Genomic DNA, 26,955 nt, shown 5'->3' with positions numbered 1-26,955 from the left:
GCAAGATGACAGGCTTTGATACTGTAGGTGTTGCCATTTGTAAACGCTACCTGGGACTTAATGGGGGAATCGTTTCTCTACCCAGAGTATCATTACACAGCAGATGTGGGCTGTAAGCTCTTCCGGGAAGGGACTGTTTTGGAAAAATAGTAATTAATACAATAGTAATTAATGATTGTGTCACAAGATTAGACTCCACGCAGTGTTATCTTCAGCGCAGCTGCTGCTCTTTTTCTTTGCTTGTGTTTTCCCCTCCAGCTAATAAACCGAGTTACAAATCACACGGAGCCATCCCCATGCCCGGCTCTCCCATGCGGCGGCCGGAGAGCGCTGGAACACCCCACGCGAGGAATGTCCCATTTCGCTGTCACACGGAAAGCCTCCGGAGGTGTCTTTGAGCTGCATTTTCCACGCACGGCACCTCCGGCCGCCCCTTTCCCCGCTCTACACCGGATGCACCGGCCCCAGCCCGGGGAGAGACACCTCCCGGTGGGCTGGGGACGAGGGAAGGGGGGCTCCTCCGGGAAAACCTGAGAGATCTCCTCCCGCGGCGGCGGCCGGGGCGGTCAGGGCTGGGGAGGGGTGAGCCCCCGCAGTGCCGGGCGGGACCGGCGCCCCGCCGACAGTGCGGAGGCTCCCCCGAGGGCGTGCTACGGAACGGACCAGCAGGGAGCAATAATCTGGATTTAAACCCGCTGGTAAAGCTCTAGAAACCCAGGACACCCTCAGCACCGGTTTAAAAAAGGCTGTAGCCCTCCAGCCGGAGCCGGTTCCGGAGCCGGTTCCGAAGCCGCGGACATCCTCTCCGCGGAGAAAGGTGGGGACGGTCCGGCCCGAACGATAAGAGCCGGGGCTGCAAGCGAGGAAAACGTGGAGGGGAAGTTTCCCGTAGCTATGCGCACTTTGCGCCCACTCCTCCGCTCCCGCGCAGCGCCGGGACCGGCCCCGCCGGACTCACAGAGCCACCCTGACACCGGCCATCGTTCCGAGAGGCGACGGAAAATCTAACGGGGCGCATAAAATATATTGGCATAAAATTAGTGAATTGCACTAACAGATTGTAAATCACCTAAACGGTCAAACCACAGATATGAATCACAAATTCCTATAAAGATTAATGTTTCCTAAGATTCACGGCAATTATGCAGTTTTTGGACAAAAGCCTTTTCCCAACCTATCATTCCTGAACGCTGTTTTTTTTTTTTATTTTCTGAAGTCTTTCCAGGTTTCGGTGGGGTTTCTAATGAACGATTTACCAAAGGAAAGGTTTTATTAACACCTCTAAAAACTATAGAGTTTAAAGGCAGGGAGAAAGGGAGCAGATCGGAAGTTGAGTAACACAATATACTGACCTACTGGCAATGGTTCGAACGCAAATCAACAAAGCACCACAATGGTGGGGGGTGTGGGGGGGAAAGTCAGAGAAATGGAAGGTGTAAAAAAACCACCAAGAGGCCAGCTTTGCCCTGGTGGTAACCAGGCTGTGCTCAGAGCTGCCCCAGCAGCCTTCGGCATCTGCTGATAGCCCCTTACCTTTGCTTACCCCCTTGTGGTACACACTGAAGCCTGAGCTGCTTAAAAACGGAAGAAGCAGGAGGAGAACACGCCTGCGAGCAGAAAGGGGGCATTATTTCTCGAGGAAATAGGTTGGCAGGAGGTGTATGGGACTTCAGGTCTCTCAGGCGCTATTTTTCCCTTCTCGCCTCTGTGCAGAACTGGAGATAATAGTTGGGGCTGCAGGTAACGGAGTCTGTTCTTATTCAATTTCCCTAAATGGCCTGGAGAGCACTTAAAAGCCCGGAGAGCTTCTGGCCAGCATTTTCTTATTAACTAATTTCACTTCGATCCTATTAAAGTGTATGCTTTCTAACCTTCAAATGAACCTCTCCCTCCCCCTTCTAAAACAAAGCCAATACCTTTTAATGACAGAGTAAAGCTTTTGAAAATGTTCCTACCTCCTCTCCCAACATTACAGAACGCGTGGCCCATTAACAGCCGCGGAGCACCCACTCTTGCTGCGGGCCCTCCCCGCACCCACAGGACCCAGAGCACCCAGGAAGGCTCCGCCGAGGCTCGACGGACCCTGCGCCTGGGAAGGGGCGGCCGAGACGAGGGGAGCTGTGGACAGAGGGCGCTAGAAAATGAGATTGGGCAGATTTGCCTTATTTCTCTTTGGGAAAATCTCAGCAATAATGGGTTTTAAATGGATACATATATTTACCATTTCAAAAGGGTTCTGCTGTTTCCTGGTAACGCTCACCACAAGTGGTAATAATAAAAGATGAAGTATTTTTTCTCACCTTAGGTCATTAGATTTACAGACAAGGTACTAAATCATTTTAGCTCCCCAAACCTTGAAGCAAAGGCACGCACACACCCGTGTCCCTTTCTCTTCTCCTCCCCCTTCTAAGAAACATGCAACGGGAACAGAGACAAAACAGTCACCGCAGCTCGGAGAATGTCTCCCTTTAATACTTTACTACGAGTAGTACGACTACTACCAATAATAGTTGAGTTGACGTTGGCTGCAGAGTGCGGATTGTCAGTGGCCTCGTCCCAAAGTCTTAACATGAAGGGTCATTAATTGTGTTTTCTTTCCAAATCATATGTCACTGCAATTAACAGATTCTGATCAAGAGACTCCTTTCAGATTGATTCCATATGTGATAAGGAATGTGCAGCTTGTTATCTATCTGTCGCCTTGGAATTATGGAAAAGCTTCAAACGTGTAATTTGAAGAGTCTTTTACCCAGCGCTTTGATCTTTCCCTCTATTTTTTAACTCTTGTTTTACTGCGGCCTTTCTCCTAATCCCACTTGTTTGTTTACCCCCCTTTCCCCGGTGGCTGCGCCCCGTCCCTCGTGTGCTGCGGCACGGCGCAGCTCCCGCCCTGCCCGCACCCCGGCACCCCGCGAGAGTCAGCCTGAACCCTCAGCCCTCCCTACAGCTCCCCCGCAACTTCCAACAAGCAGCCATCGGCTCCTCAGACGGGCACTGCGGCAGAGAGACACCGGGGGCCAGGGCCATCTCAGGGCCATCTCCGTCGCCCCGGTCCCCCGTGACCCGGCCGAGAGCAGCGCGGCGGGGCGTGAGCGACTAGAACCGAGAGGAGGGTCCCGGGGACATCGGTGCGGGTGCGATGCTGCCCACGGAGGGTGCCCGGTTCCGCAGCCCCAGAGCCGGCTGTGGGATCGCGGACGCCCCGCGGCCGCCGGAGGGAGGTTTGGTTTTAGCTCGGCGACGCTGTGAGCCGCCGGCAGAGGCGGGAGGCGAGGCCGGGGGGAGGGCGGACGGGTGTGTGTGTGTGTGTGTGTGTGTGTGTGTTTCGGGTGATAAATCAGGACCCGCTCTCCCTGCTCTGACAGGTCCTGGCCAGGAGACACGTGTCTGGCCGGCCGAGGAGCGCTCCGCCGCCGCGGCTCCCCGGGGGCGGCGGCCGTCGGGCCCCGCGCCGCCGCTCCCCTCGTCGCCCTGCAGGACGGGCCGGCTCCAGCCTCTCCTTCTCATCTCCCTTCGGCTCCAGCCAGGCAAAGCGACTCCCGCTCGGCTTCGCTCTTCCCCTCCTCGTCCGTGGGGAACGCGCTTCTCTCCGTTCCCTGCTCGGCTCCCGTCGCCGCCTCCCGCTCGCTTTGCCCTGCCGCGCTCCTCTCCTCGCCCGGCTCCAGCCGCCTCCAGCCCCGCGCTCATCCCGTCCCGCACCGGCCCTGCCGCTGCCAGAGGCGTGCGGGGCTCCTCGCCGTGGGCACCGCTCCCGCAGCCCGGGAAGACGTCTCCTTTCCTCTTGCCCTTCCCCACCGTTTGCTATCTTCTCCGCTTTCTTTTCCCTCCCTCTCAGCCAAGAACGGCATCCCTACAGATGTCTCCTCCTGTCCACTCGGTACAGCTATGCTGCCTCTCAGTTTCTTTCTCATTAATAAACCATCCCTTACCCTCACCCTGACCTGGGTCCATTTCACCCATAAATTTCTCTCCTCCCGTGTCTCCCTCTCGGCTGCCCACCGCCACTTAGCCGCGGTAGCCCCCTCCCGGCTCCGGGGACACCCCCGGCCGTCCCCACAGCAGCACCACCCGCCACTGCCGGCGGCTCCCACGGGGACCAACTCATATTGATTTGCGCTGCTGATTAAAAATCAGAAAATAATCCCGCCAGCTTTGATACTCCACGCCAGACGTGCAGCCACAAAAAAACGGGTCCAGTTTTGTGGGACACGCGTGCCCGCGCGTGGGGGGCACAGCCCGACTTTGACACCAGAGTGGCGAGCACGACCGCATCAAAAGGCTACAGTTTTATCCGTCCCTTTTTTCTCCGAAGTAGATATTTTTAAAAGTTGTGGTCTGCACCCAAACTCTCCCTCGATCCCCTTGATATCACGTCGCCCCAGCAGGCGCTGTCTCTACAGAAAAGTTTAAAGCACATCAGGACCTGGCGTTCGCTGCTTGTTTTCCTTTTGAGTAAAAAAGCAATAAACCTATAGCTGACTGTAATATTTCTATCTCCCTTGCTTTGTACTATCAAATGCACCAATGTTGAATAGAAGAAAATAAATTCCTCCAACCCAGAGTTGTTTTTGCACTAGATTAGCAGATAGGAAATGCTATAAAGATGAACTTAATACGATTAGAGATGTTTCCTACAGATTTTCATATATTGATTCAGGGAATTTTAATTCTGGAGCTTGCTTTGCTATAATCCGCATTTATTACAAGCTGATACAGTTTTATTATAGCAAGCTATCAAGGTCGATTCCTTTAACTGCATAATCTGACATGAATTTCATTTTTAAAGAAATGTAGTTATAAAAATCCATACTGTGGGCACAGTGGTTATATTGTACCTAAATCATATTTTAAAGGCAATAAATCCAGAGAGTATTTAGAAAGAGAGGGGAATGCGGTTAAATGGCTCGCATTCAGCCACAACTCCTCAAAAGATGTTCCAAACTTTTTGGTTTGTTTAAATAATGAGTATTTTAAAAAGCAGATAACGCTGGCAAGTTCGGGTCTCCTCTCCCCACAGGCTATGTGAACTTTTTAGGTTCCAGCCCAGGCTCTTCCTCTGTCTGCAGCAGCGGAGCAGGGCACACCGGCGCTTGCCAAAGACGTGCCGTGATTGAACCGTATTTTAACTACTCTTAAAAGGCTAAATTGCAACTCACGCTGGTTTCAGACAAGGAAAAGGGGGGGGGAGGGGGGAGAGCGCAGCAACAACAACATCAATAACAAAATACAAACCGTAATTTAAAGTGTGCGGATCATAAAAAAACCTCCAAACTCTATTCTGTAATTAAACCGTATCTTGACTCCTTCCCAATAGCTCCTTACAAACCCGTGCCACTGCTCCCTTTGCAAATGTTTCACGTACCAGGTACTTCCTTCTTAGCCTTGTAGTGATTCAGAACAGAGGGAATAAGCAAAATGATCATAAATTTCCTAATTAGAGATTTCGCACCAAGACAAAAAGGTGTTAATGAGTTTAATTCCAGTGCCTGTCATTGTCCCTTTTTTCACACCACTTATTTACTAATGGCCCAGAGGGCTGCTCCCGTCTCTCCTTTGTTAAGATTTTAATTTGCCTTCTTTTCTGCCTTTGATGTAAAATTGTGACCTACAACTCTTTGAAGTCCCTTATTAGGAGGAAAATTAACTTAGCTTTTCCACTGTATCTGCGCACTGTTAGCCCAAGCAAAATGTAGAGAACTCCTTAAAGATCCAGTACATTAGGAAAAATTGCAAGGTAGTTCTGGAAATGCTAATTTTAAAAAATGCAATAAACTTTTAAATCTGTATTAGAAGACGTAACCCTCGCAAGGGCCGGAGCGGGGGAAGGGAAGAAGGGAATATCTTAATAAAAAAATAAAAATTAATCTGGGCAAAGAAAGATTGTAAATCTAAAAACCTGAAAAGGGGGAATTGAGGGATGGTGTTGGTGTGAGCCTTTATTTTTAAATGTCCCAACTTTTCCCTGTCCCTTTTTTGTACTGTTCATAAATGACACCCCGGCTTCCTACGCGCTGGGGGGGGGGGAAGCGAGGGGGGACTACGAAAGAAATTATATCTAAATCTATCTCTATATAATTAGAATACCATGAGGCAGGGTTAAACCTTTGTAAAACACACAACTGATTGGCGATCGCTAAAACGAGATTTGAAAGCAACTCAAATAAAAGATCGCGACGTCAGTAAACAGATTTAGAAAAAAAAAAAAAAAGGGGGGGGGGGGAAGCAGCTAGTGACAAACCCGGCGAGAGCGAGCTCTGGGCATGAGAGAGAGAGGGAGGCAGAGGGAGAGAGAGACTTAAAAGAAATAGGAGGGGCTTGTGAGAGACTAGAAATGTCAATCAGAGCCCAGAGTCCCAATAATCTCAGGCAATCTGTTAGGACCTGACCTGGGTCCACTCAGATCAATAGGAAAAGTGAGAGAAGAAAGAAGCGATCGGATCGTTTACCGCGGCGGCCGAGGACAGGAGGGAGCCCGCGGCCTCCGCGCACCCCCGGCTCCCCCCCATGTCTGCCGGAGTTTGCGGGAGGCGCTGAAAGTGCGGGCGGCCGGCGAGGGCGAGCGACCCGGCTCCCTCCTCCGCTCCCGGCCCTGCTACTTTCTACCCTTTCTCTCCCTTCTTCCTCTCGTCTCCCCCCCCTCCTCTTCCTCCTCCCCCCTCCCCTGCCCCGCTCCCCCACCATGTCTTTCCCCCAGCTGGGCTACCAGTACATCAGGCCGCTTTACCCGGCGGAGCGTCCGGGGAGCGGCGGCTCCCGCGGCGGCGCCGAGCTGGCCCCGTCCGGGACCCTCTCCAACGTGCTCTCCTCCATGTACGGCGCGCCCTACGCCGCCGCCGCCGCCGCCCAGGGCTACGGAGCCTTCCTGCCCTACGCCGCGGAGCTGCCCATCTTCCCCCAGCTGGTAAGAGGCCCCCGGGGCTCGCCGCTCGCTCCCCGGGGCGCTCGGTTCGCGCTGGGGATTTGCCCGGGGGGAGCCGGGGGAGACGCCGGGAGGGCTGTCAAGGGAGAGACGGGTGCTACCGCCACCCTGCCCGGGAGAGCCGCCGGAGAGGGGCAGGGCTGGAACGGCGGCCCCGCAGCGTCCCCCCGCTCCGCCCGGGGGTTTGACGGTCTCGGGCACCGGCCCCAGCAGCCGCCGGCCCCGCCGCGCACACGCAAGGGGGGAGCCGGTCCTGCCGCCGGTCCTGCCGCCGAGGCACCCACGGGCACCGGCGGGGCCCGGGCTGCCGGGGCCGCAGCGGCCGGGACCGGCGCCGGGGCGCTCCGCGGCGGGGCAGGCAGCGCAGCGCGGCCCGGCCGCCGCGCCGGTGCCGACGGGCTCCGCTCCCGGTAGCGGCAGCGGGACGGAGCGGACCCGGGCCCGGCGCGCCATCTCAGCCGGGCCGCCCCTTCCCTCTCGCTGCAGGGCGCCCAGTACGAGCTGAAGGAGAGCCCGGGGGTGCAGCACGCCGCCTTCCCCCCCCACCACCCTGCCTTCTACCCCTACGGGCAGTACCAGTTCGGGGACCCGTCGCGGCCCAAGAACGCCACTCGGGAAAGCACCAGCACCCTCAAGGCCTGGCTCAACGAGCACCGGAAAAACCCCTACCCCACCAAGGGCGAGAAGATCATGCTGGCCATCATCACCAAAATGACCCTCACCCAGGTCTCCACTTGGTTCGCCAACGCCCGGCGGCGGCTCAAGAAGGAGAACAAAATGACCTGGGCCCCCCGCAGCAGGACGGACGAGGAGGGCAACTCCTACGGGAGCGACCACGAGGGGGAAGAGGACAAGAGGGAGGACGAGGAGGAGATCGACCTCGAGAACATCGACACAGAGAATATCGAAAGCAACAAGGACGAGCTCGAGGACGATCTACAGGATGCCGACCTCCTGCACTCTGACTCCAAAACGGACTCGGAGGGATCCGAGGGCTTTGAGGACCTGCCCGGCTCCGAGGAGCGCTACGACAAGGCCTCCGAGGGGGAACCGCACCACCTCCGCCACCACCACCTGCACCACCACCACCATCACCACCACCACCATAAGTGCGAGCTGCCCGCCACGGCCGCACCCGGCGGCCCGGAGCCCCTCAAGCCGCCGCTCCCGCCGCCGCCGCCCCACCTCTCGCCCCCCTCCTCTGCCTCTTCCTCCGCCGCCTCCTCCCCGACGGACGGCGCTTTGGCCGGCGCCTTGCCGAAACCCAAGATCTGGTCGCTGGCCGAGACCGCCACCAGCCCGGACAACCCCCGCAAGTCTCCTGGCGGCGGCTCTCCGCCGGCGGCCGCCCCCCAGCCGCTGCCGCTGCCCACCCCGCCGCCCCACAGACTCGTCTCCTCCTGCCCCCTGGGCAAGTTCCCCAACTGGACCAACCGCGCATTCCCGGCCCACCACCACCACCACCACCCCCCGCACCCGCTGGCCTTACTGAACACTCCCCACCTGCTGGGGCTGGGGGCCGCCTCCGCCGCCCCCCCCGCCGCCGCCTTCCCGCGGCCCGCGGACCAGGCGCAGAGCGCGGAGCCCGTCGGAGCAGGTGACCGCTGAGGGACGCGGCGGGGACGGGCCGGGCCCGCAGCCGCCTCGGGGGGCTCGGCGGTGCGGAGCGGAGCGGAGCAGCGCGGGAGGCCCCGGGGCCGTGTGCGAGCGGCCGCGGCGGGGGCGCGGTTCTGACGGTGCCCCCGGCCCGGCGCGGTCCGGCTCGGCGCGGAGCAGCCGTCGGGGCGCAGGTGGCGGCGGGCGGGCGGCCGCGGGGGCCCCGGGGGCGGTGGCGGTGGTCTCCCGGCCGGGGTAGTCTCGATTCCCCAGAATGACCTTCCTCCAACGGAGATAATTTTTGTTGCTGTTGTTGTCGCTTTTGCGGGAAGGACCCGGCCGCCAGGTCAGGCTCGCTGCGGGGTCAGTGTGTTTTCTCTGACGGTCACCTCTGCGAGCGGAGCAGTCGTTGTGTCGTATTTGCAGCTCGCTGAGAAAAGAGCTTAAATCTCGAGGCTTAATTCAGGGATGGGAGGAATAAAACAGGGGCTATAAAGGAACGCTTTTTTTCTCCCCCCCTTCTCTTTTTAGATCGATCTAGTGCCTTGGAAGTAGAGAAAAAGTTACTAAAGACAGCTTTCCAGCCAGTGCAGAGGCGGTAAGAGATGGCCCCCTCCGTCTCCTCGGGATGTATGGAGGCAGTTGTAAATGGTTAGCTTATTTTCTCCGCTTCTTTAGGTTCCCTTTCCAGGGCTGTTTCTTGTTCTTCCTCTGCGCGCGTGGTGGGTTATTCTGTTTATATATTTTCTTTGCTGTTCTCCGTTGTGGCCCCCGGGAGCGATTCCCGCGGGCAGGCCGATTTGCGCTCGGGGGCCTTGGGGCTGCGCGGCTGCGGAGCCCGGGCGCGGGTCGCCCCTGGCCCGGGAGCACATCCCTGAGCCCCCCGCAGAGCGGATCACCACCCGCCGCTGTCGCTTTGCCGGGGGGAGAGGCACCGAGACAGCAGAAAATAATAAAATAAAATATAAATTAAAAACCCAATAATATTAATGATATTGAAAGCAAAACAAAACAAAACAAACAAACAAACAAAAAAAAACAAACCAAAAAAACCCACGCCTAGAGTATGAAAGCTGAAAAGGCTGAGCCTTGCCGCCCCAAATTTGGTGTAGCAGTCACTCAATTTCAATGAGAAACCAATTACCCTTTTGATTGATTGAAACCACAGGGATCAGGCCCGCCGTGTTTTCGTAGCTAAATACATTTACAATAAGTAATTCTGAAAACTTTTTCTATTTATAAATCTATTAAAATATTAACAACAACAACAAAAGCAGAGCTACCTGCAGTTACAAATATTGTGCCAGCCCAAGCTCACTAGAAATCCTATTAAATTTTTTTTCTGTGTCATTTTTTTCCAGGCCCCAGAACCAACTTGACGCCGCTATGGTTCTATCGGCGCTCTCATCATCATAGTTAATTTTTTATCGTTGTTGTAATGATTGTAAAAAATCTCTGTATAGTTACAACTTGTAAGCATGTCCGTATATTCAAACTCAAAAGGAAAAAAATACCCGCTTCTGTACTATCACCTGGGTTAGCTGAGATGCGAGATTTTTTTGGAAGTCCAGTGAGAATTAGGTGTTCCCCCCCCCTTTTTTTTTTTTTTTTTGGTTTTGGTTGTTGTTGTTGTATGTTTTTGTACATACCGTAAAAATGTACATATGTGTGAACCAAATTGTACAAGAAAGTATATATTTTTGGCTAATAAATAAACTGTTGCCACTTTGACTACACTCTCGTTTCCCCCTTCTGGAGTTGTTTTCCTCCCGCGGTGCCGCTCCCATCCTCCTCCACCGATCGGTTGCGGGTTTTGCGTGGCTGCCGGGAGCGGCTCGGTGCGGAGCCGTGCCGGGCCGTGCCGTGCCGTGCCGGGCTGTGCCATGCTGTGCCGTGCCATGCCGGGCTGTGCCGTGCCATGCCGTGCCGTGCCGTGCCGTGCCGGGCCGTGCCGTGCCGTGCCGGGCTGTGCCGTACCGGGCCGTGCTGGGCCGTGCCCTACCGAGCCGTGCCGGGCCGTACCGGGCCGGGCCGTGCCGTACCGAGCCGTGCCGTGCCGTGCCGTACCGAGCCGTGCCGTGCCGTGCCGTGCCGTGCCGTGCCGTGCCGTACCGGGCCGGGCCGTGCCGTACCGGGCCGTGCCGTGCCGGGCCGCGCTGCCCGCGCCGGCGGCGGCCGCATCGCTGGAGCCGCAGCGCCCCCTGCAGGCGCCGCCGGGCGGAGGGTGCGCGCCGTGCGCGGCCCGGGGCAGCCGCGGGGCCCGATGAGCATCGCCCCCGCGGGCCGAGTCACCGGCGCCGCTATTGACCCCCTCCCCGGCCCCGCGGAGCGCGGAGCAGGGCCGCGGTTAACTGAAAGGAACCTTCGGGGGTCGGTGGTGTCGCCGCGGGTCGGCGGCTCAGCTGCGTTAGTTCGGCCGCCCCCTGCCCTCCTGCTGTCGTGCATCCCAGGGTCAGTTTTGGGGTGCTCGCCACAGGCTTTCTGTGAGCTGCCCAAAGTGGCGGGGCTGGGGCATCCCTCCGCTCCCGGGGCTTGGCATTCGGGCGGGAGGCAGCGGCCGGAGTGGGGGCACCGAGCAGCGAGCCCGGCGCGGAGCCCCGGCGGGGAGCCCCGCTCCGCTTCGGACGCGCGGGCTGTGCGCTCCGCCGCCCCCGGGCCGGTCCGGGACGTGCCGGTTCCGCCTCTGCACGCCTCGTCCCGGGAGCCGCCGCCTCCAAAACTTGTAGCTTCGCTTCCCCGGCAAGATGCTGGAAAGCGGCAGCTTTCTGCAGTCAGAGAAAGGTCCATTTCCGCTCCGAAACCATCCCAAGGGGAGTGTGGAGGGAGGGTGAGGGCTGCTCCCTCCTCCCTTCCCCTTCCCTGCAGCCGGTGCCCGCGGATGGCCGTGCTCATCCCCCCGCCGGATGGGGCAGCTCGGGCAGGTAGAGCTTGTGGGCCGGCTCCCTCCTGCTTTTGCTCCCAGGCTTCTCTACCGGGGAGATGAGTACCCTACCTGTCCTCTCCTTACAGTCCTGGAAACGGCATAATTATAGTGGTGGTGATTAAATAGCTGGTGCTTTTCTCGTTTTGGTGACAGACCCCGCAGAGGGGGAGGGTGCTCAGAGCTAGGAAGCAAGAGTTAAAATGAAGTTAAAGTACAAACAGAAGCACATAGCTGACATGCTTCAAGTTTAGACAGTACAAGATATGCAAATGCACAGGGCTGTGCGGTATTGACATTTTGAGGTCATAGTGATAGGAATGTATTATTTATAGGATTGGGTTGCACTAGGCCGATAAACTACCTTTAAATCCTAGGCGTTCGTAAGTGATAAGATTTATATATATGTTTACACTATATGCGTGGGTGTATACACACGTTTTATATAGTGTTTGAATGTTTCACAATTAAGATTTCCCCTGACCACCATCATGATGGGGACACCCCTCTCCTGGTGTGCGCTGCAGCCTCCCCGGCTGCTGTTAGCAATGGCTGGGAGCAAAGGAGGCCAGGGAAGGGATGCACGGAGTTTGCAGCACTGTTGTGATCTCTGCTTTTTCCCCACTGTGTCCTGTTCCTTTCCCCATATGTCCTTTCTGGCCACAGCTCACCCTAGAAACAGCATTTGCCTCTTTGCAGCCCCATGCAGCTCTCTGTCTCTCTGCCAGGAACTGTTCCCACTCTTTTGCTCCGACAGGCTCCTGAAATGGGGGAATCTCTGTGGGTGGGGGGTAAGAAAACAGATCGTTTCTCATGTAAATTTTATCCAGTCTGCCTGCACTTTGTATCCCTCTTTTTCATTAGCCAATTCTAGCTGAGAGAAAAAAAAAAAAAAAAAAAGATTAATGGCATCTAAAATGGGAGGGGTGGGGGCAAAGAAAGCTAGAGGCAAATTTCCACATCCCCTTCCTCTGGGCATCCTGGTGGGTTTTCCATAGAAACTTTCACACAGCGGCCAGACAGATGCTTAAAGGGGATGGAAGAAAATAATGCAACCATGATGGGAAAACAATTGCATTCCCAGCTTTCTACCTCCATTAAAGGCTCCTTTGCCTTTGCACAGAGGCCCTCAGCTCCCTGTCCCCACAGAGCCCTCTCCCTTCACTCTGACCATGGGCATGCTCCTGCAACAGCAGTGTGGAAGCCATGGGAAAGCTGCTCCTTTGGCTTCTGGAAGTGAGAACTTGGTTTCCCTGCAGGGGGAAAGCAGCCTTTGTGCCTGCCTGGCTTCCCTAATGTGGAGAAAATTCCTATTAATTTTGTGAGGAAACATTTTGTTATGCGTGTTTCAACAAAACATTAAAAATCCTACGTGTATTTTTTTTTTTTTTTTTTCAGAAATCTCTCTCAGTTTGACAGCCTCGCTGGAGCCCCAGCCAGGCCTGCCTGAGACAGCACAGAGAGGCCTCCCTCTCCCTTCTCCCTCTCTGTTGGCTGCTCTTTTCCTGTCTAATCAATTATCTCCCTAGCTAGTCCTTCTCAAAGGTGAGAGCTCATTATGCATATTCATAAATCACAGCTCCCAGACCTGACACTGATTGATGTAATCATCTCCAGCTCGCTCCCTGTCTGCGCGGGGCCGGCCGGAGGAAGCATCGGCGAGGAGGAGGAGGAGGAGGAGGAGGAGGCAGGAGAAAGAGACTTCCAACTTGTCAGAGCCCGTTCTGTGGGAGCGGCCGGCCGGGGTAGCCGTGTCAGGCTCCCCATTCAGGGCAGCCAAAGTGCCCATCACGGCCGGGACGAGGCAGGAGAAAGCCCCTGAGCTGGCAAACAGCGCCGGGCCGCCTCAGCGCAGCGGATGTTGTGCAGGCAAAATCACAAAAGTATGGAAAAGATCCAGCGCAATTTTCACAAGCAAGCATCAGACCATGTGTTAAAATACCCTCCCAAATCTTCCACGTTAGCTGATGCACATGCTGTTGTTTTCCTTAGATACTTAAAACTGGTTTATTCCCTTAAGAACAGATATATGTGGTCTGGATTCTGATCACGAGCATTTAGATATGTGATATTGCAAATATCTTCAATCCTATATCCTCAGTAGTTATACTGTATTAAAAAAACCAAATTTGTCAAGTATGTAAGTTGCTGTTGAAAGGGTTTGGGAGCAAAAGGGTTCCTCCAGCTCAGACTACCGGCTTTCCAGATAGGAATGTGAATTTCAGCTATGACTGGTTTTCCAGTGTGTATACTTCAGTATGTCAGTGTTCAAGATGCTGTTCAGATTATTTGGTTTACCTGTCTGGTTAATATTTACACTTTTAAAATACCTCTTTTATCATTTTGATCCCAACTATCAGTGTACTAAAGTAATAATACAAAAATATATGCCCTGGTAATCATAACAAGATACAAATCAAAGGGAGCCCTAATCAAGTACTTTTGAGAGTGTTATCTTCCTTGTTAACAAATGGTAATAAGAAAATTAGGGCTTATAGCTTGCTTGTGTTTTATCTAAGAAAACCAATAAAGATATCAGATGTTCTTTGTTTTATATGTTTGAATGTAAAGCAGAATAATGAAGAACATGTACCTTCTAAGGCTTCATTTGCTTTATGGGCATTAACCCTTTAGGATGCCAGTGAAATTCTGAATTTGCAGTATGAGAACAAGCCTGTGCTGCCACCCAGGGTTTTGAGGCCCAGCTTTGCTGCAGTCAAGACAACATATTTTTTTATTAAATGCTGAAATTGGAACAAAGCAACAATGGCCGCTTGCTAGCTGTGCATGTCCAACAGGCCTCTTTACTATTCAGCAAATGGAAGATATTAAACAACATTTTGCTTAAAGGTACACTGAGGCCATTTCCATTAGGACATGGTGTCATTCATTTATTCACATGTTAAGTGGATGTCCTTGTGGCTAATGAGTAATAATCAACAGTGACTCCACTTTATTCCTTTGCTCCCAGCAATGTTAAATACTCTGATGGAGTCTCTTTGCTGACACACTAGAGAATATGGTTAAAAAGTGCTAAAGGACATTTGCAGCATGGAGCAGCCACATACACACATGCTGGAAATAGCGCTTTTATTACAGTCTGTTCCATCAGGCTTTGTTCCTGTTTAAGGCATGGCACGGGGAAACTGCTGATATTTATATTTGAAGGTACTTTACTCCTTAAAAGCCAGAAACTCTTTCAATTTGAGGGTCAATGTGGTTATTGCTGGGAGATGAGCTCTTGTCCAGCTGGTTTCCGAAAAAAACAGACTGCACCTTACGATAGCTCTACATTTGGTACATGACTTCAGACATAAATGACATAAATCCTTAGTGGAAGAGGAATTTGGGACAGAACCTTTCCTGCAAAAAAACTAGTTTGATGTTTATTTTATAAAATAAAGTAACTCCCCTACCAGCTTATTAATTTTATTACATCAAATGGCAGCAGCTAAGTAGACTAATAAAATATATTAATCTATATTTTTTTTTTCTTTTGCATGATTGCTTACACTGGAGTCTGCAGCTTGGTTTGTCTCCCATGTCAATTCCTAAAGTTTGAAAGGTATAAATGAATCATTCTTGGTCCTGATTAAGCTTAAGTTAGAAATAAAATATGTCAATCAATCTGGCTGGAAATGTTCTTGCTGTCTAAGTTGGTTATGCAAAACACTCTAAGGTGTGTAGGCATGCTCAATTAGGTCAAGGGATCTGATGGCACTCCCAGCCATAAATGTGTGTCACTCGGATTCCTCATTATTTTTAGCAGTGGTGAAAATGCATGTCAGTAGGCCAGCTAGCCAGGCTAGAATAAAATTACTTACTGGGTATGCATAAACCTGAGATTTTAATACATAAGTATTATACTTATTTTCAAGCAAAATAGTGAAAAGAAAATAACTCTCTCTCAAATATATGACTCACTCTATTGGATTTCTCAGCAATCATTAGTATAATTCACACTGGACTTTGCAATACTCAAGATACCTTAGCAGTAAAATTTAAGTGCCTAAAAACATAGATGCAATGTGAAATTAGATACAAGGAGTAAAACATTGATTTTCTCTGTTACAGTCTAACTTGCTTCCAAGAAAGATAAAGCTTCACTAGGAGATTAGACCAGTCCCATTCCAAAATAATTTAATGAAAAAGGACACTTGAGATGGCTATTGAACAGTGGCACCAGTGCAGGTCTTCTCAGATGGAGACTTTTGCAAATGATTCCTACAGAAGACAATGCCAGAAATGTTTGCTTGATAGACAGATTTCCCCTGTTGTGCTAAATCATAGCCTGATACTAACAGAAATGTTTCTGTGCAATTACAGGGGGAAAAATTGTGCAGAAAATAAAATTTCAGTGCTCATTCCTGCCCTCCTGCACGTGGTGTAGTTGCTGAGATCACCTGAATTGGCTAAATGACCAGGGTTAAATCCTCTGGTTTTAAACTTTCCATACTGGTACTTTGAACCACACCAAGACTTTGGGCTTGGGTACAAGAAATAGAATGAGAAACCAGCTAAACAGGTAGTCCAGCCTGGTTTTGTTATGCAAAAACCCAAGCAACCAAACCTAAATTCAGGGAACTGGTAAACTAAAAGAAAAATAGTGCTTCCAAGAACCACAGGCAGGACTAGTACCTTAGGTAAGGTTTCTTAAACAGAGGTCTCAAATATGATGTTAAAGGTGGCAGTGTTCCTTTAAGAACAGCACCATGCAGCTAATATTTTCTTTACTGCCAATAAAACACAATTAAATCTCATGAATTAATATATTCACTTCAGGAAGAATTCCCATTCTTTTCTTCAGATATCAAAATGGAGCCATCATCAGTCAGTTAGTTAAATAGGGGAATCCTGAGAGTAAGTAAATGGAAGAGCTTTCAAATGCAGGGCTGAAAATGCCCAATGAATGTGTAGGGGGCTTCAATAAAAAGATTTTGACTTGTGTTTTCACCCCTTTCCCACTTTGCTCATTGTTTACTGACACTGCTGTGGACACAGTATTCAGTCCCTGCCCGCCCTAGCCCTGGGATGTAAAAATGTCATCTCTATTGTGCTGCCGGGCTCGCTTTGATGCTGCCGCAGCCCTTTGTGTGCCCTTCTCAATCCCTTTATAAGGCTGTCCTGATTGTCCATACTGAACATCGCCACAAAAGCTCGTCTTATTGAGAAAATAAAAAAGTCAGAGAGGGGCCAAATGACGGGAGATTGGGCCTTTGCTGTAAAAGACCTACTATTCACTTTCAGCAGTCATTTTTTCATCAAGGAATTGCAAAGTTGGGATTGCAACCATGCCAGCAAAGCCATTTTAGACACTTTCTTATTAAATTTTTATTTATAATTACTTTTATAATTACTTTTTTTTCCCCTTTTCTTTTTAATAGCTCATGTACTGCTGAGGACAAACATTGAATCCTAGGAACAATTGTGGAGGGCATTTTCACTTTTTCAAAGAAAACTGCTGTATAACTCAAATGTGCATGATTCATCTGGGAAGTTCAGACAGATTGTGTGTAAATTCAACTACATAAAAACTACAAAAAAGGCTTCTTGTGATAACAAAACAAGTCAGAAACAGACCCCATCTCCCCCTGCTACGTAGGAGTACACACATTTGCAACCCAGAGTCGGAGACCAAGGGTTTAAATTGCCAGTCTGGAAAACCTCTACCCGTTGTTCTTCCACCTAATGCTATCCTAACTTGTACAGAGAGTCTGTGGGCAGGATGGAGACAAAGGCTGGATAAGGTCTTATTCTTTGGGAATGGGCTATCGGAATGGGAGGACGGTGATTTCATGGCTTTTGTTGCTGAGGTTAGGGACCGAATTCTCTCACTGAATTAGAATAGTAACAAGTGGGACTGGGGATCTCTGGGGCTTTTGTAGTGCACTCATCTGAGAGATTGCGCTTTTCTCTGCCCTTCAGATTTATTTTGCCAAAGTTACAGGGCAATTATGGAAATGCGCCCTTTGAAGCTGGGCCGATTTCTCTTTATTTTCTCTCCCCCCACCCAAAGGAAAACCTCCCTTGCCTCCATTCTTCAGCAACTTGGCAGTCATTAGGCAGTGGGGTTTTGAGCGGCCATTCAAATATTCTTTTGAATAGTGCAAGAAAGTTTTAATCATTATGTGTTAAGAAATAGACTTTGAAGCTTTTTGGGAAGGAAGTGTGACATAGCACCAAGGTAGCAATGTCCCAGAAAACAGGCTCTGTGTGTGCAAAGTGCTGGAACTTGACGTACTTCCCGTGAAAAGCAGCTCAGTGCTCTGGGACCAGGGCTGGCCAGTGGCATGGTGGTGTTTGGCCAAGTGACCACCTGGGTGCTCCTGCCTTGCCACAGTGATGCAGCTGGCAGGTCTGAGCAGCACCATGCCCCTCATCCCTCACACGTCCCTAACAGGAGGCCCAGCACAAACAGAATTGCACTTTCACACCTTTGTACATTCTTTATCATAGGAGTTTGGAATCTTGATGCTGCATGTGAACTAAGAGGACATTTTTTTTTACCTGACTTGCTACACTAATTAAGTAAATATGTCTGAAACCAGAGGGTGAGACCTGTAGCTAAGAAGGTTGTGACCAGTTTTGTCCAGAAACTTTGTTCTGTACATCTCTTTTCACTCTCTACTCCCTTTCCTTATTTGTATCAGATGACTTTGCTCTTTTAAGATAAACTGGTGTTTTTCTGAGCCATCTAACAAATGCTATGGCCCAAATTCAGACTTGGTATTAGAGGGAAGAGATACTTTGGGTGTCCCTGAAAGTTATATACACTTACACGGGGCCTGGCATAAAATGTGGACTTTCCATCATCACGAAAACATGGTAGAAATATGAAGCCTTCTTGTCTGAGTTTTGTAACTGAGATACAAATACATTTCTTGCTCTCTATAGGGTTTATGAGTGATCCTTGGACCACATATTCAGCAACATAGAACATAAAGAGATTTGTGGTTTCTGGATGATAAGGCTTGCAAATTTAGGAGCAGAAAATGCCTCTTAACTGTGAATGTGTTTAAGAGAATGAAAATCTAGCTCAGATCTCTACAGAAGTATGCTTACAAGTAATATAAATATTTCCCATGATGGGTGCAGAAGGTTTAATGCCACATCTGTAACATGTAGCACTACATACAAAGGTGTAGCAATTTTCATGTGAGCTGGGCTCAATGGAGTTCCAGAAGGTACAACTGGAGACCATCACATCTGCAATCTTCTCCTCATCCTCCTCCCCTAGTCCCCTTTCACACATCCAAATTTCTTCTCCAGCTTCACACAAGTGCTTCTAATACCCTCCCTATTCCTCTGTACCTTCCCCCAGTCTGGGAACATCTCAAATATTCTGGAACTCATCACATTATTGGGACCTGGTAATCTGTCCAAACAGGATCTGCTGTTTGAAAGCCCCCCAAGATGGGGGCAGACACCTTTGGGGTGACTGATTCATTTCAATGTGTGCCTGGACCTGGTGAACTCCATTTTGTAATAAAGAGAGGAGGACCTGTGGGGTACAGACCTAGGTTCAGGTTTGGGTTAGAAACCTTAAACTGGGTTTAGGTTCTAATGTGCTGGTCTACTCCAAGAGCATATCTAACCTTAAAAAGTCAGGTTAAGAAAAGGCAAACTTGCAAATAATATTAAGAAACTCCTGCTAATAACATTAAGAAGGTCTTCCATACATGGTAGGGCGTTGACTAGTCTGAAAAATGGTAGTATTTGTGCCACCTGGCATAACTCTGGGACACATGCAATGGGGCAAGTGATGATGTTTTGCTAGCAAAATAATCCAGGAAAATTATTGCAATCCATTAATTTCTGCCTTTGACAAATTATATTTCTTTAATTTAAATCTGCATAAAAACAAAGAGCACACTTACCTTTTGAGCCTCAAACTTGTCACAGGGTCTGGCTTTCTACTATTTTAGGCTTTAAACACCAATAATTAAGAAGACTTTGAATCATAATTGCAAATGCAGTTGCTGGGCACAGGGTTGGTCAGCTTCCCCAGGTGAGGGCCCTTGAGCAGTCAAACTTTTCCCTGGCAGCTCCAGCCTGCAGGTGGTTTGGGGGATGCCTTGTATTAATCTGGCCTTAAGGCCACAGAGACATAGATCACCGTGACGAAGTCTCTGCCTGGAGGAAAAGGTCACAGATTTTGAATACTTTAGATATTTTGTCAACCACTTCTAAAGATTGTAAAGAAAATGGGTTTCCATGTTCAGTGCTGTCAAAAATGACCCTCAGGATGCAACACTTCTCTTTCTGCTTGGGTCAAAGCCCACAAATAGGTAGGGCAGTGAGCAACAGGCTGAGATCTTCCAGATGCCTTGTCTTACAGGAACAATTCTGCTTCATCTGGGCTGAATTTTAACCCCTGTGCCTTGTATTTGCTCTGCAGTGCAAGCTAAACAGCAGGTCAGAATTATGACTGTCAGCATCTCAAAGGTTTAGAAATTGAGGGATGAAAATTATAAACTGTAATGATCAACTCGTTTATGGTACAAGGGACAGCACCTCCCCACTAATTCTACAAATAGACTTTAGATATGGGTGTCTATTATTTGACTGTCAGTGGGAAGTGTCTATCTCATAAGGCTCTGACCTGGTTATCTCCTAACCCTGAGCAATTAATCACCAGCATCTAATAGGGAGTAGCTGTGCACAGCAGCATTTGGGTCCAGCCTCTTCACAATGGTGCTTTCACCTTTTCTACAGCTATCAGACCTATAGCTTTCCTCAATGTGGCACCACTACTTTCTTTTGGACAAAAACTGGCACAAAATCAACCTCTTTGAACACACCAATTCCAGCCACTTAAAAAAAAAAAACAACCAAAAAAAAAAACCCCAGTGAAACAAAACATAAATCCTTGCCCAAAACAGAGAATCTTGTGCAGTAAAGTCACCAAACCCCAAGGCCTCAGTTATCAGCTGTGCTGCACAGGGGGGCGGAAGAGAACAGGAAGGGTCATCCTCCCCACTCTAAGTGTGTGGTGTTTCTTGTGCCTGTGTCTGCAGGAGAGGATGAGGAGAGGACCAAAATCAGCCATCCTGTCAAGCTGGTAGGGAATGCTGGGGTCTTTCCCCCTGCTTCTGTTGTAAGCAAGAGGAATGGCTTTGTCTGCAGTGGGATTGTGCAAAATTGGAGTAATGTGATGAAGAATCAGGCTCCATTGATTCTTTGTAGTACTGGAGCTTTGTTTTGAAGTGCCATAAAAATACAGGTGGCAGAGGAGATAATGCACGGCACCGTTCCTTTGGGACACTCAGGGAGAGAGTAAGGAATTCCAAAATAAGGAGTGTGGGTTTTTTTCTAGCATTGATCACAAACACTAGTTCAAGAAAACACCCAGAAGTAGTAAATATGTAAATTTGTTATGAAAGAAGAACCTACAAGTACCCGCTATGTTAGAGAATTTCTTTAAGGATATTTGATCCTCATGCAGAGTTTATCAGATTGTGGTTTAATTTGCACATTCAGGGTTTCTTGGCTGTTTTTTTTTGTTTTATTTGCCTTTTTTAAGTGAGGGGTTCACTTTTTTAAAAGCTTTTCTTTCTCTTCTGCTTTAATACTTGTACTGGAGGTATTGCACTTCTGGTAAGATACAAGAAGTATGTTTACAGGGTAATATAAATCAGGTTTGGAGATTACCAATTTCATATAAATTAGATGGGAGAATACTGTTCCGCTATTTTGTTGTCTAAATTATATGGAAATTGGTCTTATGCAAGGAGTAAGTCCTCACAGAACAGAGCCCTTAGGCTTTTGGTTTAATTATCATAAGCTTCCATTTAATTAAACTTATTAAATGGTTTGGTGTAAGAGCAGACTATCATTTTGCAGAAGCTTTCTGAAACATAAAAATATTTATGCCCTAGCTGCTTTGGAAGGAAATAACGCTTTTCTTCAGAGATGTTTCCCTCAATTTAAGGGTGAGAGTCACCTGGGCCATCCTCACAGGAACCTTCAAACTCTTTGTGCCCAGAGGCATTTCAACCTGTTCCTCACTACAGAGCCAGCGAGTTCAGCTTGTCCTGCAGCCAGCATTTCACTTTACAGGCTAGAAATTATAGGACAGTGTTGGCATAAGAAGTGGATGTAAGTGAACCAGGAACACCTGGGAACTAAAAGAAAGTCCTAAACCATCAGAATAGAGAGGCTCTGGAGTACAACAAATTACCAAAGCATTGAACCAAAAAAATCCAGCCCAACCCCAAAACAAGAACTTATTTGCTTTCATCAGAACAGTTTGATCAGCTAATTTGGGCATTTTATGATCTGGGGCCTGTATGAACAAGAGATGGGACTCAGTGACTGAGGAAGCCTCCTCCAGCCTTCTGTTCATGGGCAATCCTTTTGTGAGGCTTTACTCTTCTGAAAACAGCTAGATAATGGGATTGACCCCAGCTGTCCTGGCCACTTTTATATACAACCACTGTCCATGGTATGTAGCATTTTAAGCAGGAAAGCCCTTATCTGAGGCATAGATATTATAAAAGTCCTCATTCTGATGAATCTGATTCTCAGTGACTTCCTACAGGACCTTGCCTTTATTTATCAAGTCTATAACACAGCTTCTGGGAAATGTTACACCCCTTGTCTTATTCAACAAGATTTAAATCTTTGTTTGGGTTGAAAAAATATACTTATTGATACTATTTTTCCAGATAGAATGCTATGGAGTAGCACTATGTATTAATATTTGTGGTACTGTGTACTGACTCCTTTAAAAGGAATAATTAGAAGAATAATTAGCTGAACATATGAAATAGAGATGCTTCTTCAGGGACATGTGAGAGTCTGATTAATAAGAGAAAGGAGGGCCCCTGAGTGTCAGGGACCTAATAAATATATTTAAGAACAAAAAAGTAGAAAAAGAAAGTACACATTACTAATGTTGATAGAAAGCCTTAACTGCCTAATGCATTTCAGAAATTGCTTGAGAATAGTTAATCTGTGTGATAACATGACCCTCAGGGTTAGTTAGATCTGTGAATTCTTATCCCCCTGGGGACTTAGCAAGTTTCCAGAGATTCACTGCAAATTCTTATAAGGAAAAGGCATTCACAATTGGAAGATTTCATGCAGGTTTTACTTCTGAATACTCATGTTACACAAACTCAGATTTACTGAGATAATGGAAGAGAGTGGAACTCAGTACTAGCCACACTATTAATTTAAATTTTCACTTTCTAAAAACACAATCATGCACATTTGGATTTATTATGGGATCACATATAACTCTAGATGAAAGGAAGTGTTTTACCATAACAATACTCAGTTGCTTCTCTGTGCTAAATTAAACTGTGCATGTATATACTGAAAAACAAATGTATCAGTTGCTATTTTCTTCATTTGATCAGGCATTTCTTACACACCCTTTACAAAAATTTCATGGGAAACTCACAGAAAAACCAACCTAACTGATATAGACTGGAACCATAAAGAGCTTAGTATTTGCAGCCTCATCAGTGTTTTAGGAATACTGCCAATGGGAAGGCAAAACATATTTTTGAGAGTTCAAGAGAAAATATAGGCAGTGTAATGTACTACTGACCCCAGCAGTGGTGTGATCATCAGGTTCCTTCTCCCAGACCCAGCAGGCACCAGTGCTGCTGGGGGGATGAAACATATCCTTTTCTGAGCAGGGGAAGCTGGAAATGTGATTTCTGTTTTGCTTGAGATGCTGTGTCCCAGCTGGCCCAGGAGAGAGATGCAAAACAAAAATTTTTACAGAAGGCAGTTTTTATACCACCATCTAGGACTATGAGACTGGGATTTCCAAAGGAATTTAGAGCAGTTAGGCATCCAAATCCCACTGAAATTTCCTCTGAAATATATCAGCTGTAGAAGTTAGCGACATGTTATAGGAGAAGCTTTTTCTTTTGAAGAACAAAATGGATTCACCCCTCTTAATATGGGTGTAAATCTGTAGAAAGGGGCAAAAGAAAGTCTGAGTCTGCAGTTGGCAGTATCATGGATTGAAAGAACCTTCATGTTCTTATTTGTGTGGGGAATCTATTGATTCATTCACATCCAACCAGTGTTTTGGCCCAGACTGTAATCCAGAGTTTGTGTTCCTGCACAGCATTAAAAGAGGTGAGTGAGATCAGAGGGCAATGATTCTGAAACTAAAAAGCAGCCACAAATTTTGTGCATGTATTTCTGACTAGATACCTTAGGCTCACTGTCTAAATAAAGATTTGTTTCTAACAGTGACATTGATATAAATAGTATAGAAGATATACTTTTCAGCTGATACTGCAAAATGGAGTGCTCACCACATAGTTGTGCATAGGAGGTCCTGCCCATATATATAATTTAACAAAAAAGAAGCTTTTGTACTAAGAAGTTACAGCTTAAAGCTTTTTTATTTGGGAAAATTCCGGCCTTTGTGCTCATATCCCAGTTACTACAGTAAAGACTTCCAAATGGGAGATATTTTAGAAGAAAACAGTACCAGAGTGATAAGGGTACTGTGCTTATTTTTCTTCAAGCATTGGTATGCTTTTAGTTCAAGAAGGAATTTTAAAAGGTTCTAGATGAGATGGTACAAATCAAACATATTCTTATAATATTTATATAAAATATGTCAAGAAAAAAGAATAACAGGGACTATTATAACACATTGCCTGAGAAATAAGAACAGTGGCAGGGCCAGACCTTATTGACCACAGCTTGATAAAGCAAGAGTGGGACAATAAAAATTATTTTAGAAACACAAGATTTTACTAATTAAGAACAAATTTTCTTTGCCAATCCATGTAAGTGCCCATTAAATGTGACTTTTGTGGGAGGATGCATACCTAGAAGACTTGCATGGACTATCACTGATAAAAATACTGGCCAAACCAAAGTAAAATCTCTTGTCTCTGGACTTAGTATTTCCTACTTTGGTATCTTTTCCTGTAGGGATATTAACATACAGATAACATTAACGGAATGAAAATTTATTAGCAATGACAGAAAGGCAAGGAAGATTGGTGAGTAAGATCCAAGGGTATGAGGGGAAAGATCAAAAAACATCACAGAGTCAATCATCAGTCTGTTCCTGGGTACCTAGGAGAGAAAGTGAAGCTTCAAAAAGATGAGAAGAAAGCTGATGATGGGTGACACAAGCAGCTCCTCTCCAGGACAATGACAGAACAGTAATTATAGACAACGATGACATGTGATGGAGAGCTTTACCCTCCAACTTTACAGGAAATGATCAGGGCAAAATACATGTATCAACACACTCTGCAGTAGGAGGAATAGGGGAAAAAAGGAAGGGTGAAAGGAATCCTCTGCCACTGCCTTATCACCATGCTTATGCTATCAGGAGTGAGGACAACCCAAAGCAAGAGAAGCAAAGAGATGTGTCCCTCTGCAGAAGACAAGCAGGGCACTTCTGAGCTGAATGTGTGGTGGCCAGGCAATCCCTGTGTCCTGGAGAGTGTTTAGGGCTGCTCCTGGAAGGCCAAGCCTTCCTCTCATTCAGCAGGAGCCTGCAAGAATCACAGATCAGTGCTGGATGCTGCCAGCAATGATCACAAAGTGTTTGTGTTTATTTCAATTTGTAGTCCATATATTTATAGTCCTTCCTGTAGGCTGGAGACTACTAAGAGAGGATTAAAGGAAATGTTTGAGCTGCAGAAACTCGGAACCAGTGCCAGTGTGGAAAGGCAGCCAGCAGCCTCTTCCCAGAGCATCCTGGAGCAGCAGGAGCAGCTCTGCTCCGAGGAGGGGTTTGGTGTCCCCCCAGGAGTCCCTGGGTGGCCTCACAACCTGTGCTCACAGACTGGCCTGCCAAGGGCAAAAGCAGTGGTGAGCAGGGGCACGTGGGAGTGCCCTGGTGGGGTGGGATGCTGCTGAGGAGAGCCAGCCCCACGTACAAGCACCAGATGTAACCCAAGAGCCCTGCTGCCAGCTCCACTGGGAGGGAGGTTTTGTCCAAAGACAAATACATGCAGAAATTTTCCCTGTTTACATGCACGTACACATGTTCACTCTCACACACACAGATACTATAAGGCTCAATAAAAGATCAAAAGCAAATAAATGAAGGAAATTAATGAAAATGAAGTGTAAGACTGCAATCACACTCAACCATACAAAAAAAAAGAGCTTCGACCAAATTAGTATGTAATGCACAACTTCAGACAGATGTTTGAATAGGAACAAAAGGAAATAAGGAGGAAACCCGTACAATGCTGATTTGAGTAATTTCAGGAATATGAAAAAAAAAAAAAGATAATTTCCCATTTAGCCTGCAGCAGAAATAAGGCCAGTTTCTGATCCATTGAAGATACTCTTCCCGTTGCCTTCAGCAAAATCACCATCCAGGCTCTGCAGTAACAGAACAAAAAAGGGCAGGGCTGTGTCTCACTGGGCTGGGGGCTCCTGGGCATGGATTAGCAGTTAACCCAAGCACAGGCTTCTGCTAGACTCTCACAGTACTTTTCTTTCTGCTTCTCTTTTTATTGCCCACAGCTCTTAACCATGAAAATCACAAGTGCTTTTTCTTTAGCATGTAGAATTTGAGAACATTTGTTTCCAGTTGTGATCATAAAGAGATAAACAAACTTCTGCTAGCATGACAGCTGCAGGATGTAACTTCAGGGAATGGCCACTGCAGCAAACGTGGTACAGAGCACTGCTCTGCACAGGCACAACAACTGCCTCCCCAAAACTGTACAAGTGTCTCAATTTATTCTATCTACTTGCTCAAAAAAGAATTAACTATCTGTTTAGAGGGAGAGGGTACACCCAGTCACCAGTGACCCCCAGAAGTTTCATGTATTCCACAGTTTCTGGCATCAAAATACTCAGTTTTACTGCAGGCATGTAACTGGTTTTTGACATATTCCTTTAGGACACGCTGTATTGGATTTGGACTGATATGGATAAATTGTAAATTTATCACTGTATTTTTGTCATTCTAGGATCTCATTCTTAGACCTTAGAAATGTGTGCTGTAAGATGTAATTTGTACAAGAGATTAATAAAATTATCTTCTTGACTCCTCTGTTTTCCCATGCAGAAAGGCTTTCCCATTAGCATAAGAGTCTGCATCACAACCTTGTTGTTTCTTTAAGTGCTACTCAGTTCTCTCCTTCACAGATGGGCAGCCTAAATTATTTACTGGTACTGTGCAGGGTCATCAGTGAACCTCAGATCACACTTAGACTGCCAGATCTGCTTTAACATGAAGTCTTGGCTGTCACAGTTCTCTCCATTGCCTTCTCAAGATAGATCCAGAAGGTGCCAGGAGACAGCAAAACCTGCCCACTGATGCCTGTAATCTCAAAGCTGATGCTTACCTTACCTTGCTGTTGGGCAGGAATGAGGATTGAGTCTCTTCAAATGCAGTTTTCAGAGTTGGATGAAGGATTTCTTGACTCATCACACCAGATTGAGGAAAATGCCTTTTGGAAGCAAACAAAGACATTAGAGACTTTCCCATCCACTGATGTGAATGTGTCTGCAATCAGCTCAGGTGCAGGACTTGGTGCACTGTCTTATCTGCACTTAGAATCTC

At 48.2% G+C, this 26,955-nt stretch overlaps 1 protein-coding gene across 1 annotated transcript; it reads left to right on the top strand.

The window, feature by feature from the left end:
• Nucleotides 1-6,671: 6,671 nt before the first annotated feature.
• IRX3 (iroquois homeobox 3) lies at nucleotides 6,672-10,104 on the top strand. The gene is made up of 4 exons (XM_031505834.2): nucleotides 6,672-6,901; nucleotides 7,406-8,516; nucleotides 9,047-9,113; nucleotides 9,877-10,104. Exons 1-4 carry the CDS (start codon nucleotides 6,680-6,682, stop codon nucleotides 9,929-9,931), a joined length of 1,455 nt encoding a protein of 484 aa, XP_031361694.2. The 5' UTR covers nucleotides 6,672-6,679; the 3' UTR covers nucleotides 9,932-10,104.
• The last annotated feature ends 16,851 nt before the right edge of the window (nucleotides 10,105-26,955 follow it).

Source organism: Lonchura striata, chromosome 13, assembly GCF_046129695.1.
Source record: "Lonchura striata isolate bLonStr1 chromosome 13, bLonStr1.mat, whole genome shotgun sequence".
Lineage (NCBI taxonomy): Eukaryota > Metazoa > Chordata > Aves > Passeriformes > Estrildidae > Lonchura > Lonchura striata.
Note: the sequence above shows the minus strand (reverse complement) of the source record. Positions and strands in the feature narration are given on the sequence as shown.

Excerpts from the sequence above, each read along its gene's own strand:
- IRX3 (XM_031505834.2), top strand. The coding sequence starts at position 6,680 with ATGTCTTTCCCCCAGCTGGGCTACCAGTACATCAGGCCGCTTTACCCG. Across the intron at positions 8,517-9,046 it reads CGCGGAGCCCGTCGGAGCAG|ATCGATCTAGTGCCTTGGAA; the intron begins GTGACCGCTGAG and ends TTCTCTTTTTAG. Across the intron at positions 9,114-9,876 it reads TTCCAGCCAGTGCAGAGGCG|GCCCCAGAACCAACTTGACG; the intron begins GTAAGAGATGGC and ends ATTTTTTTCCAG.